At 39.6% G+C, this 13,690-nt stretch overlaps 1 protein-coding gene across 1 annotated transcript; it reads left to right on the top strand.

Annotated features, from left to right (window-relative positions):
- The first annotated feature begins 3 nt into the window (after window positions 1-3).
- On the top strand, window positions 4-13,410 carry ostf1 (osteoclast stimulating factor 1). The gene is made up of 10 exons (XM_031305891.2): window positions 4-195; window positions 5,063-5,109; window positions 5,297-5,347; window positions 5,601-5,664; window positions 5,813-5,866; window positions 6,099-6,206; window positions 10,049-10,098; window positions 10,930-11,008; window positions 11,302-11,400; window positions 12,207-13,410. Exons 1-10 carry the CDS (start codon window positions 162-164, stop codon window positions 12,263-12,265), a joined length of 645 nt encoding a protein of 214 aa, XP_031161751.1. The 5' UTR covers window positions 4-161; the 3' UTR covers window positions 12,266-13,410.
- The last annotated feature ends 280 nt before the right edge of the window (window positions 13,411-13,690 follow it).

Raw genomic sequence — 13,690 nt, 5'->3', positions numbered from 1 at the left:
TTCGCGCATGCGCAGCCGAACTTTTCCGCCTTGCCTGTAGCGCTACTAACACTTCCTCATTGCATGGTTTAGCTAAGTGTTCACACCCCATGGTTCACACTCAGCGACGTTTTTGACTAAAATATCACACAGCGGGTTTCGTTTTATTTTTATCCACGCAAATGTCGAAGCCTCCTCCCAAGCCGGCCAAGCCAGGTAAGACTAACGCTACGAAGATTTGTTGTTTAAATTGACCCGAAATTTGCGAGGACTTAACCTAACTTACACACCTTGTTGGCGATGTAAGCTTAATGGGCGGACGGTGAGCACTTCAACAGTGAATGAGATCGGCTGATTTCTGTCGGGGTATTTTTCTGTGAAACGTTCATCACAAAGTGGAAAGAAAGCTCATAACCTCTGATTAATATCAATATCCATAAGTGAACCAGGACAACAGTGCAGTTGGTAAAAGTGCCTGCACTGCTGATTGTCGTGGATCCAGCTCTCAGCAGCAGGCCTCTGTGACTTCCCTATTCCCATCACTCATGCAAGGACAGTGCCATCATTCATTGTCTTTAGGTCTTAGGTTAGGAGGTAATGATGAGTGTGCATGCTCAATGACATCAGTCTTACTTCCTGCAAGCTCAGTCTGTGGGTGCTGCTATTCTGGTAACTCCATCTCAGAGATTAGGAAATGTGTCTATTACTCACAAAAAATGTTAGGTTTAAAGCACACATATCATAGTTTTTAAAATGTAAATAAATACCATTTACCTTATGAACATGTATTACCCATAGATTGTGTCAGTGCAACAGGTGTTCTCACAAGTAATGGCAGGTGTAAAAAAAATAATATCACATGTGGGAAGCAACAAAAAACAAACCATCTATACATCTGCAGTAAAACCTGCACTCAGTTGCCAGTTTATTAGGTACTCGGTGTGCAAAACACAAACAAATCTTTCTTGTCTGAGTCCAAAACTAATAGTAGTCTATATCCTTGACATTCCACTTCTGGCATTGTTCGGTTGCCGCCGGAAAATTTGCCGGATTTCACTCATTTAGGCCGGATATACTTTGCCTTGGGCTTCCTTTGTTTTGGCATTTTAAACTCCAGTCGATGTATGAGGACCATGGTTAACTTTTCCTCAGATCTCTGCAGGGTAAATCCAGACAGCTAGCTAGACTATCTGTTCAATCTGAGTTTTATGTTGCATGACTAAAACAACTTTTAAAGGTACACATGTTCCACCAAAACAAGTTCCTTCCGAGCCTATTTTGAAGCCGCACCGCAGCTTTTTTCCGGTGCTTAGCACCGTCCAAGACTATTGTGATTGGTTTAAAGAAATGCCAATAAACCAGATCACATTTTCCCCCCATCCCCGAATGCTTAGCCTGACAAGCCAGACCCACATCAAGATGTTGGGTCTGGGAACACACCATTGGCAGGGCTCAATCCGAGGGGAGGGATAAACGGTTGTCTTTCAAATTCCCTCTGCACACAATAGGATAGCGCTACAACCAACCAGAAGTTAGTACCAACAACCAACCAGTAGCAGGGAATTCACGCGGAACTCTGCGTTAAGCCCGCCCACCGACTCTATGCCAACGGAGAGTTGCTAGACCGACCATGGCTGCAAATTACATTTGCTGCCGCTAGGGTGTGTTTAGATTTCTAGGCTACCGAATGCCAGACTCCTCCAGCACGCTTTGGAGGAGGGTCTGGCAAAGCGAGACTAAACTAACTGTGACTTCTGCCTCCCGAGGAACACAGTGGAACGCTAACTTAAAATGGATTTTTTCTTACATGAGAAAAAGTACAAACTTTTTACTGATTTGGGCTTGAAATGTAATTAATTAAAAATGCTAAGGGTGCGTTCTACAAATCACTGTTTATTGGGTTCACCTTTTTAAACCTAATGCCATCTAATACTACAGCCTTGCAATACATCCTAAATTTAAGTACCTTTAAATAACTTTATGGGCATTTTGGAAGTTGTTTGTGGTACTGCAGCACTGTATTATGTTATACTGAGGCGTGTATAACATCAAATATTTAGTCTACATGGACAAACTATTATAAACAGACCAAAATGACCATAAAGTTAAATCAACACCTTTTAAGAGGTTAGCCAGGATTACAGAGTAACTGTAAGAATATAAATAGATACATATCTATAAAAACACATGCTTTTAAATCACACAGGCAGAGTTCAAAATGAACTTTTTCGTCCACCAGCCAAATGGCTAGTGAATGGTAAGTGTAGCAACTCTACCATCCACTTGTATATTTTACCAGCATTTGGCTGCTGGGTGGTGCCAATGCTGAACCCTGCACACAGGGGATGACCACAGGCATATTTTAGCAAACATCTGTACAGTATGTCATGTTTTGCCTGCTAGCTGTGGCCCTATGAAAACAGAGCAGAAAACTCAAATGCCCTGACGCGTCATTAGCATTCATACTTAGCCTATTTTTTTTCATGAGTCAGTGCCACGACACCTCAGCCGGTTGTGACGGCAGGGGGTGAGATTGTCTCTCCCTGTCGTCAGTAGTGACAGATGTCTGGTTGGTGTGCTGCAGGTGAGTCTTCAGTAATAGGTCTACTAGGCAAAGTCATTGCCCCACATATTCACGACTGATGTAGCTTTATCTATGTGGTAATTCACATGGAGACCATTCACATGGATGGCTTAGGATTCACTACCTACATGAGTTTTATTGGATCGTGAGCAGCTTGCAGTAAATATTTTAATGCTGTTATGTGGAGATGCAGTACTTTAACCAGAGACGTTCTTTGCTTCAACAGAAGGCCCCTAGTTCAAACCTCCATGTTGGATGATTTTGGTCCTGAAAGTATTAAATATTCTTTCACGGCTTCAGGACTTCTGGTCTGTAACTACCCTCTGATGGACATTTTGAGGAGCAAAAGCGAAAAATATTTTATCTACAAAGATAAAATTTCAAATATTTTATTTTCAGTGAGTAGTACTTGAAGAGATCTTGTGCCATGATAACTATTTTTAGTGGTGCATCATGGCCACATACACCCTGAACAATGTATTCTAACTAAGAGGACCAGGTTTGAGAGAAAAAAAAGTGTGCTCCCTTCTTTTTCCTTCAAAATCATTACTTTATAATAGGTTTCAGTCTTTGTGTTATAAAGGGGAATACTAGAGAGCTGTGTGTATTCTCCTGTGTAAAACATAGTTTCCTGTGTAAAACATAGTTTCTCTTCTCGACTCTTGGTGTCATATTTTAGGACACTTTGGTGGTTAGGTTTTTGGGTTGGGATCGAAAAGGAATGGGAAATCACCACCAAGATCAGACACATTTTTTTTTGGGGGGGGGGCACACAAGACTAGAGCTGTTGGAGTTGCTTTTGCAATGAAATAACACAGCTGGAAATCATCAAAAACCCACAATCAAATGAAATCTACTGACACTGTTTTGCTCGCACTGAGGTTCAATTTTTCTTCTCTCTTATAGTTTTTTCTTTAGCTAGAATGAGTCCCCGTGTGTGCCTGAGGCTTTGAAATACAGAGAGAACCGGGACTAGTCGGCTTTTGTGTGTTTTAAGCAGCATGACCGGGCCTGCAGAGTAGAAATGCTTGCTGTGTTGAACAGAGCAGGGCTTGTGCAGCCCTTTTATTCAGAGACACTGAGACAGTGTGTTAGCTAAATAGAAACTCTCAGTAACGGCAGAGGGGAGTTCCAACTGCCCAACGTTTAGGCCTGTTAGCTAAATCAATCAGCTGACAGAGAAGACCCTCGTCCAGCATTATGTGTCCAGAATCAAATTAATTTCACTATAAATATATCAGCATCAGCTTTGAAAAAAACTCTTGAGTCAACAGCGGTATTTTACACTTATTCAAATTCTGGCTTGTGAGGATCATTTTTCAACATGTTTGTCTATTTGTTTATTTAACAGAGAAACATGTTGTTGCATAGGTAGAAGTAATGCAAAAGATGTAGTAATAATAAAATCTTTATTTGTATAGCACCTTTTCTTAACGTTACAAGGAACTGCACAAGTAAAAGCATAACAGCAACGCAATGTGAAAGTGTTAATTATGTATGTATGAGCAAATATCAGAGAGCACGAGCACCATTTAAATCACCCAATACATGAGAGAACTCTACAAGTGTGTGTGTGTGTGTGTGTGTGCGTGCGCGCGCGCATTGCTTCTTGATGGTGCAGTAGGTAAGACTTACAAAAAATCCACAGCTTGACAAAAATCCACAGCTCCCTGTTCAGATGCACCAATCAGGGCCAGGGCGGGTGTCTAACTGCGTGTCAATCACTGCTCATGCACACGCATTTATTCTCCCTTGTGGGGGGAGGGGCTTAGGAGAACGTTTTGGGCTTTAGCAGAAAGGGGGGAGGGACTGAGAAGTTGTTGATGTTCAAATTTTTAAGTCCTGGATCTTCCCAATCCGACCTACAGCACCTTTAAAGCTCTTTTGTAGGTCTTCATGAGCGAGTTCAGCTGAGAGTTGTTTTCGTGAACACAGGTGCTCGAGAGCAGACATTAGGAGCTGTGTGTCTAAGTGCAGGTATTGCTCAGGCAGGGCTGCATGCAATTGGCTCTTGAGTGAGTTGATGGATGATGTTGACACTTCTCTGATTTATTGCAGTTGTATAAGAGTAATTTGCCACATTAAAGGTAGCCTGCATGCTGCGTTCGCCTGCATTGGTGGCAGCGTGTGTGGTTTCCCCTCACTATCTTTTTATATTATCAAGTAAAATGTGTTCGCTTCTCTTTTATGTATACAGTGTCCTTCAGTATGTCATCCGATCATTCCGATTCCATTCATACGGAAACAAATGTTTTTTAAACCAGTAAAATTATTTTTCGTCCTCACTGATATGTTTTTATATATGAGAGTTTAAACGGTGATCCTGATGCACTATGAATAGTATGAGAGGAGACAATAAGCTTCTTGTTCCCTAATTGACTCTTTGATTTGACATGTTCACGTTGTACAGCTGCATGGATACACGGACCATGCAGGGATGAGATTTACTTGTCAACAAATATTTCATTTAACTTTAAATGTGTGTTTTCTCTTTACTAGGCCAAGTCAAGGTGTTCCGAGCACTGTTTACCTTCGACCCCAGAACGGTAGGAGCGTTTGTTAAGATAGGTTTTTCTAATATTTGATGATTGATGGAGACCATTTGCTGAGTTCATTTTTAGAATTATTTTCATTATCAATTAATCCGATGATAAATTCATTTGACATACCTCTTCCATGGATTTCAATATATAAATAAATATTATATATAATAATATAATAAATATTTTTCAGCCAGACGAGCTGTTCTTTGAAGAAGGAGATTTCTTGTACATCTCTGACACAGTAAGTAAAACCTCAGAGATGTAGGTGTTATCTTTTTCTTTAAATCATCATGTCCCATTCAGTTTGGATCTGAATTTGCATTTATTCAGTCATCTTTATGTCAGTACTATTTTCCTTGCGTTCATTTTTTTGTTTATTTTGTCATGTTTGTCTCTACTCATTTGCTTCTGTGATTTGTTTTTATTTTATTTTATTTTTTTTTTTATTATTATTAAAAAATAAATAAAGATATCTGCATTACTATTATCCCCAGAGTGACAGTAATTGGTGGAAGGGGACATGCCGAGGAAGGACAGGACTAATTCCAAGTAACTATGGTGAGTAGACAATACAGACGGACCAACTTTGAATTTCATTACATGTATACAGTGAATAAAATATTACTTAATACAAACATTTGTCTATTGTAATTGTCCCTTATTATTGAATCGTATATAATACACGAATTATCTTGTTTGTTTTAAGTGGCTGAGCAGGCAGAGTCTATTGACAATCCATTACACGAAGCAGCCAAACGAGGTGCGACAACTATCTACACCTGAATTTTTCAATGTGTTTTTATTTAATTCTTTTTTGTGACATATTATCCAAGACATCAAAGAAAATTTCCCTTTTCTGGAAATCATATAAGCAACCTTGATTTAAAAAAACAGTTTCTGCTGAAAAGCTGTTATACTGTTTGCATTATTAGTCACCTTTTCCATTCAACTCTTTGTGTTTTGTATATGCACATACTTGTGTATTTAAACAGGCAATCTGAGCTGGCTGAGGGAATGTGTGGAAAACAAGGTTGGAATCAACGGGCTGGATAAGGCTGGAAACACTGCCCTCTACTGGGCATGCCATGGAGGACATAAAGGTAACAATAATTGTAGTGTTTACAGGTTCATAATTGTATTTAGAGGTTGTACCTGAATGGGTTTACATGGTTTAATTTTCAAAAAACACCATATTTTTGTTGTACTGCACATTGCTGCAGCTCCTCTTTTCACCCTGTGTGTTGAGTGCTCTGTTTTAGCTACAGAGTGAGGCATCTCATTTCTGCTCAATCTTTGTTGGGAGTCGCACATGCACAATAGCTAGGTAAGGTGTCGTTTTCAGGACTGGTCCAGATCCCTGTAAGGACCTTGGGAAAAAAAATGCAGAGATACACGTTTGGCCCTATAACTCCCAAACCGTACATCGCACATTAAAAATACATATATCCACGCGTTCCCTGAATTCAGCTGAATCTTCTGATATAGGCCACGCCCATTTCCGCCTATACTTTTACGCACGAAAAATTTAGATTTATTTAACTCCTAGATCGTGCGACCGATCTGCACGAAACTTGGTACGTAGCATCTCCAGACCGACCTGACAAAAAGTTATCAAAAGAATTTTTATCGGCTGAAAATTGCTCAAATTACGCACAGACAAATTTGTGTAGCTAGCTACGAAAACACGAACTTTGTCATATCTTGGCCAAAATAAATGCTATCAAAGCCAAACTTTAGATTCTTGTTTGGCATGACCCTCGGGGCCTCCAAATCTAATTTTACGGAAATTAGCCACTAGAGGGTGCTACAAGTATAAAAAGTTTATATCTCATGAACCAGGTACCATCTAGGGCCATTCTTGAGGCCACGTCTACAGTGGGGTACTGATACGTCAAAGTGGGCGTGGCCTATGGGACCCAGGTTTGTATTCACCACTTACACTAATGTGAGCAACTTCAAATTTACAGTGTAGATGTACAATGGTTCATGGACCTCACATACCAAAAGTTACACATATGGACCACTAGGTGGCGCTATAATGACGTCAAATGTGTTTTCGCCTGTAACGCCCACATTACACATCGCACATTAGAATCCCTTACATCCCCATGTTCCTTGAATGGAGCTGAATCTGATGATATAGGCCACGCCCATTTCCGCTAAGAAGTTTTTTCGCAATATCAGGCAATGTGCAAAACCAACTTTTTCGACCTCCTCCTAGGCCATGCGACCGATCTGCACGAACCCTGGTATGTAGCATCTCCAAATGGACCTGACCAAAAGTTATCAAAAGAATTTTGCTACGTTAAAATATGTGCAATTTACCACCAAACTAATTTTCGTAATTAGCCACAAAACACGAACTTTAGCATATCTCGGCCAAATCAATAGGTATCAGAGCAAATCTTGGTATTATTGTTCAACATCCCACCCCGAGCCGCCGTATCAAATTAGGTGAGGATCGGCCATTAGGGGGCGCTATAATGAACGTAGACGCGTTTTGGCAAATAACTGGAAAATTTGCAATGGCAATATCTCTGCCACGGGTAAATGCTATAATCACAAAACTTCAGATTATTGTTTGACTTCCCACTACAATGATCTGTACCAAATTTGGCGAACATCGGCCATTAGATGGTGCTATAATCAACATTTATGCGTTTTGGTAGATAACTCAATGCATGCAAATGGGACAATTTCATTTGCAATTTCTCTGCCGTATTAATTGCTATGAACACAAAACTTGTGATGCTCGTTTGGCATGCTGCTCTGAGGCTCTGTACCAAATTTGGGGAAGATCGGCCATTAGGGGGCGCTATAGTCAACGTAGACCAGTGTTGGCCCTTTTACTCAATCAATGTTAATGGGATATTTGCAACGGCAACGTACCGCAGACCTTGGGGCTCACGCCCTAGATATTTCCCGACGTTTGCCTCCCCACCGTCCCGCCTTCGCGCGCTCCCCGGGTCGTCAGGGGCGACTCGCGTCGGGGGCGACTGGCGCCGGGAGGCTTGGACCCCGTCATAACTGCTTGCACTTCTAGTTCACTTTGTAAACCTATAACATTCACAAAAAAGATAATATAACATGAAAAAGCCAAAAAGCATAATATGAGCACTTTAAGATTTACTTTATTGCATGGATTAAGGCCACAAAAAAGGCAGTTTATTTTAACGAACGCTCTTAATTTTCAGATTGGCAGCATCTATGATTGGGTTGACAATACTTTGTTGGGGCAGTGACTGAATGTAATTTCATTAATCTTAAATTGTGACACACTGGCAAATTTGTTTTACGTGAGAAGAGAGGAACAAAAAAACAGGAACTTGGTCTATGAAAGTGTTCCAGTTCTTCTGTGTGTGTATGTACGTGTATGTATGAATGTTGATATATATCTGTATATGGATTGTACATTCAAAACACCAAATTTTATATAGTTACATGGAACAATGGTCTCAAGTTCTTTGCTGATAGCATTTAATTTGGCCGAGATATGATATGTGTGTGGTAGCTAGCTAGAAAAATTTGTTTGGTCGTCAAATGGGCATACTTTAACGTAGCAAAATTCTTTTGATAACTTTTGGTCAGGTCCATCTGGACATGCTATGTACCAGGTTTCGTGCAGATCGGTCGCATGGCCTAGGATAAGTTCGAAAAAGTTGGTTTTGCCCATTGCGCGATATTGCGAAAAAACGTATTAGCGGAAATGGGCGGGGCCTATATCATGTGATTCAGCTTAATTCAAGGAACACGTCGATGTAAGGCTTTCTAATGTGCGATGTGTAATGTGGGAGTTATAGGCAAAAACACGTTTGACGTCATTATAGCGCCACCTAGTACATGTGTAATTTTTGGTAGGTGAGGTCCAAGACCCATTGTACATCTACCCTGTAAATTTGTAAATAGTGTAAGTGGTGAATCCAAATGTGGGTCCCATAGGCCACGCCCACTTTGACCAATCAGTATCCCACTGTAGGGGTGGCCTCAGCAGTGGCCCTAGATGGTACCCATCAAATTTTGTAAAAATCGGATGAGCCGTTCATGAGATATAAACTTTATGTACTTGTAGCGCCTCCTAGTGGCCAATTTTCGTAAAATGTGTGGGACACCTCCAGAGGGAAGAAGTTTTGCGTTGATAGCATTTATTTTGGACGAGATATGCCGAAGTTGGTGTTTTCATACTTAGCTACACAAATTTGTTTGTGCGTAATATGCACAATTTTTATCCTATAAAAATTCTTTGGATAACTTTTTGTCAGGTCCATCTGGAGATGCTACCTGCCAGGTTTCGTGCAGATCGGTCGCACGGTCTAGGAGGAGTTCGGCAAAGTAGGTTTTCGATAAAGCGAAATTTTTGTTTTTTTCATGCATAAAAGTCTAGGCGGAAATGGCCGTGGCCTATATCAGGAGATTCAGCTGGATCCAGGGAACGCAAAGATTTTTCTGCAATAGCGCCACCTAGTGGTGGATATGTGTATTTATTTTTTAATCTTTGCAATTTTCACCAGTTGTGACGTGTGCAAATTTTTGTGAGTTTTTTCGTGCATTCTAACCCCCTCAAAAATGCAACGAAGGACTCAGAAAAATAATAATCTGACCAAAAACAATAGGGTCCTTGCAGTTTCACTGCTCCGGCCTTAATTAATTACTGAGCAATGGAAAAGGGGTACGATTAAATAAGTGTATACTTCTTCCTACTCCTTTTCAGACATGTCTATGTTGGTAAATGTTTCTTCTGTTTATTGAATGTTTTCCTTATTTAACTTATTTGTACATTTCTTTGATGTATTTTGTTTTGTTTGGTTTATTTTTCATATGTCTGAAATGTCTTCATTCATTCATTCTGTGTTCCTCCATTGTTCCTGCATGATTATGTGATACATGTCATTAACTCTACACTCAATCTGTCACTGAAAGTTCTCGTTTTTTCTGTCTGTATCAGATGTGGTGGAGGTGTTGTTAAGCCAGCCCAACGTGGAGCTCAACCAGCAGGTGAGATGGGTTTAAAAACGCATTCAAGGCATCAAATTAAATCAACTAATCGAGATGCTGTTACCTGTTTTCCCAGCCCATCTCATATCACAAGGTATGCAGAATGGGGACACGGTGAAGGCCTCATGATGATTAAATACAATATCCTTTGAGAGAGAGATAGATAGATAGATAGATAGATAGATAGATATATATATATATATATATATATATATATATATATATATATATATATATATATATATATATATATATATATATTTATATTTATTATTTATTTTTTTATATATATACCTGATCTTCAGTCTGAACTGTGGAAAGAAGCAAATGAAAGGAGATGTCTCCAGTAGGGTTAGATTTATCCATCATGTTACTTGGAAAAGAAATGGATGGACGGATGAGAAACGTTTGATCCATTCATGATACTTCAAGATGGTTGACAAAGTAAAAGAAAAACCTGAATGAATCACTGGACAAACATAACGAATGCAGACACTTCCACACAGGACACAAGGGATCACTCAATGGTTTTATGACTGACATCTCCACCACCATCATCAAAACACTAAGTGAAGGAATATGTTTTTGAAAAAATTGTGAACATCCCTCCAGTAGAGTTTCAGAGACTTCTATGCCAAGCCACAATGAAAGCTGATGACACTTTATGTTGGTTTCTGTCACCCATCTGTATTTCTGGCATCAAAAACCAACATTTCTTTAAAACTGTGGTTTGGGTCACACATTGGGGTGTGGTCACACATCTTAGTTTAATCTTGTCAAAGTGAATGCTTGTCAGGGCTATGTTGTTGATGTTGATGCTTTGTGTTTCAGAATAAACTTGGGGACACCGCTCTGCACGCTGCTGCCTGGAAGGGTTATTCTGACATTGTGGAAATGTTGCTGAACAAGGGTAAGTATCTAGCCACATCTTTTATTTGGTTTTAATGAAAAAGAAATTGCCCAGCAGGTCATCTTCTTTATTAGATTGAATATCGAAACAGAGTGATGAAACAGAGGGAAAACAGCAGGTTTTAACAAACCCTAATATTAGAATATGTGGTTCCAGATTGAGGAAACAATAACCAGCTGACTGTCCATGTTTTGTGTGTGTCATCACATGCACATAGTTATATTTTTGTGTCAGTTATTTGTGTGTTTCTGTACATAGTGTCTAGTCTTTTGATGTGAGTATGCATGTTTCAGATCCAAGGACAGACATTAAGAACAATGAGGGTAAGCTGGCTCTGGAGATGTCCACCAACGCAATGTGTGCGTCACTTCTCAAAAGGAAGCAGGGAAGCAGTAAGTATAGCTGCCGCTAGGGGGCAGCCTCTCAGCACTCACACATACAGTATCACCAGGACAGACCACACACTCACAGGGAACATAATCATATGCTTTTTTTACTGAACTGGGGTTGACTGTCCAGCAACTAGCTTAGACAGTCTAGACAGTCAGATTAGTACCAGTGCAACACAGATCACTGTTTAAGGGATGAGCAGTAACCGGTATGATATGTATGTTATGTTCACTACTCCAACCAGTGAACAGGAAGCCCTAACAGAAACTGAACTTGATCAACGGGCTATGAAATCCAGCAAGCTTAAAACTTAACTGAGCATCTGCAGAGAGCTGCCGACAAGTTATATATATTTTTTTAAACTTTTGAAAATAGTTAGCAAATTGAATGTAACCTTCGTGCCTGAGAAATGAGTTTACTGAAGACAACGGCTGCCCATTTGTGACAAACTGCCTTATCCATGCCCAAGTCTTGTGTAAACAGCATGAAATAGGTGTATTGCATGTAATCAGATTGATATTTTTGGGGGGTCAGCGCAGTTTTGGCAAGAAGGTTTCAAAACAGGCCCTTGTTGTTGAAGGGGAATGAGGAGTAAGAGATTGGGAGGCTATTAAACTCAAGGAGACTCTCATACAGGGTATTTATTATGAACCATGTAAAACTACACATGCTTAGGAACTTAATTTGCAAAAGATGAAACAGGCATTCAGCCACTAATGTTTAAAGGTGCAGAGGTTTTGCAGGTAAAACATAAGCAGTGAAATATTGCAATATTCCTGTTATTTACTGTCCATTTCTCTCGTTTCAGACATCACCCGCACACACAGCAACGCTGAAGAGTATTTGGACGATGAGGACTCAGACTAAGCCAACCCTGTTGAAACATCATCACTGTCTTCCATTGGGGTTTGGGCGGTCGTGGAGCGCAGAGAGTTTTATTTCAGACCTAAAATGGATTTGCTGCTCTGTTTCCAACTGTAACTCCATTTTAGTTCCATTATTTTGTGTGAACGCCTCAGTTCTCGGCCCTCTGTATCACATCAGTGAAATTGCAAAGCATTGAATTGATGCGTTTTACAGTTTGCTAAGTGCATTTCCACCTGTGGGGGATTTGTCTAGGATGTTGTGGACTGAGGGGCAGAATATATGTTGTAGTGGAGAAGGGACCAAAGCTCTAAGAAACACATTCCACAGATTGTGTTTAACCTATTTACACTGGGCATTAAAGTGCCAGTGCAGATTAAAAGATTGATCTAGTGTGTGTCCAGTTATGTTTTAATGTTCCACTTAAATTACTGAAGTTCAAAACCACCCAAAAGGAACTGAAATACGTAATTGCTTGGAGCTCTATCACAACCATACACTCTATGCTCACAACTAGGCATCATTTAGATCTGTTTATGTACATCTGGGAGGCAATGCAACATTTGTATTTAACTTTAATATTTCCCCTTTAAATAGGACGTGCTGAGGGACCCAATGAGACATTTTCTTGTGTTATCTGCTTGGTCAAATTAAGGGTTCCAGCAATGTCCACAAATTGGCTTAGTAGGGGAAAGGTATCTGTAAACTGTCATGAATTGCAGCAATCATCCTCCCCCTCCTTCATAATGTCATGAAACTCACCTTACTCTCTGTACTGCACATATTTTGGTCTGTATTATAACACTTACACTGCTATTAAAGATCAGTTTAACTAAAAAAAATCTGCCCCATGTAAAACAGACCCTCAATTACCCTTTCATCTTTCAAGCTTTTGATAGTGTGATTTCCATCCTGGGAGCAAATTTCTGGTTTTATTGCTGCTTTCCAATTAATTCTATATATATATATATATATATATATATATATTAAAGTGCCTTAAATATGTACAACGTAGAAAGTGTCTTTGGTTATGTATCAATGTGAACAAGGATTTTGTCTTCGTTTATGAATTTCTGAAGATGATTTTGTTCTAGATTTCTATCTGCTGTCTTCAAGCTACAATAAAATATTTGTAACTTAAAATGTCACATTGAGTAGACTTTTTTTTTAAGTTTACAATAAATAGCTTAGAGAAAATTAAGTTGTCTGTCAAAAGGATCTTTAGATGCAAGTGTAAGATTAAAGATTTTCCCAAATAACAGAAGCCATACTAGAGATTATAATTAATTACTCAAAGCTTCTTACAGCAAGCCAAATTCCTCTCATTACTAACTGTATGTGTGCAAACAAACCTATCCTTCACTTCATGTAAAGTAATACCATTGTGGGCTGTATATTAATCTGCACAGCAATTCACATTTAGCCAAT

This window comes from Sander lucioperca, chromosome 2 (genome assembly GCF_008315115.2).
Source record: "Sander lucioperca isolate FBNREF2018 chromosome 2, SLUC_FBN_1.2, whole genome shotgun sequence".
NCBI lineage: Eukaryota > Metazoa > Chordata > Actinopteri > Perciformes > Percidae > Sander > Sander lucioperca.
The sequence above is the reverse complement of the archived record's forward strand: the minus strand, read 5'-3'. Positions and strand labels throughout refer to the sequence as shown.

What these genes read in the sequence shown, in the direction of transcription:
- ostf1 (XM_031305891.2), top strand. Translation starts at nt 162, where the DNA reads ATGTCGAAGCCTCCTCCCAAGCCGGCCAAGCCAG. An exon ending in TCCCAAGCCGGCCAAGCCAG is followed by an intron (nt 196 to 5,062) that starts GTAAGACTAACG and finishes TCTCTTTACTAG; the next exon opens with GCCAAGTCAAGGTGTTCCGA. An exon ending in ACTAATTCCAAGTAACTATG is followed by an intron (nt 5,665 to 5,812) that starts GTGAGTAGACAA and finishes GTTTGTTTTAAG; the next exon opens with TGGCTGAGCAGGCAGAGTCT.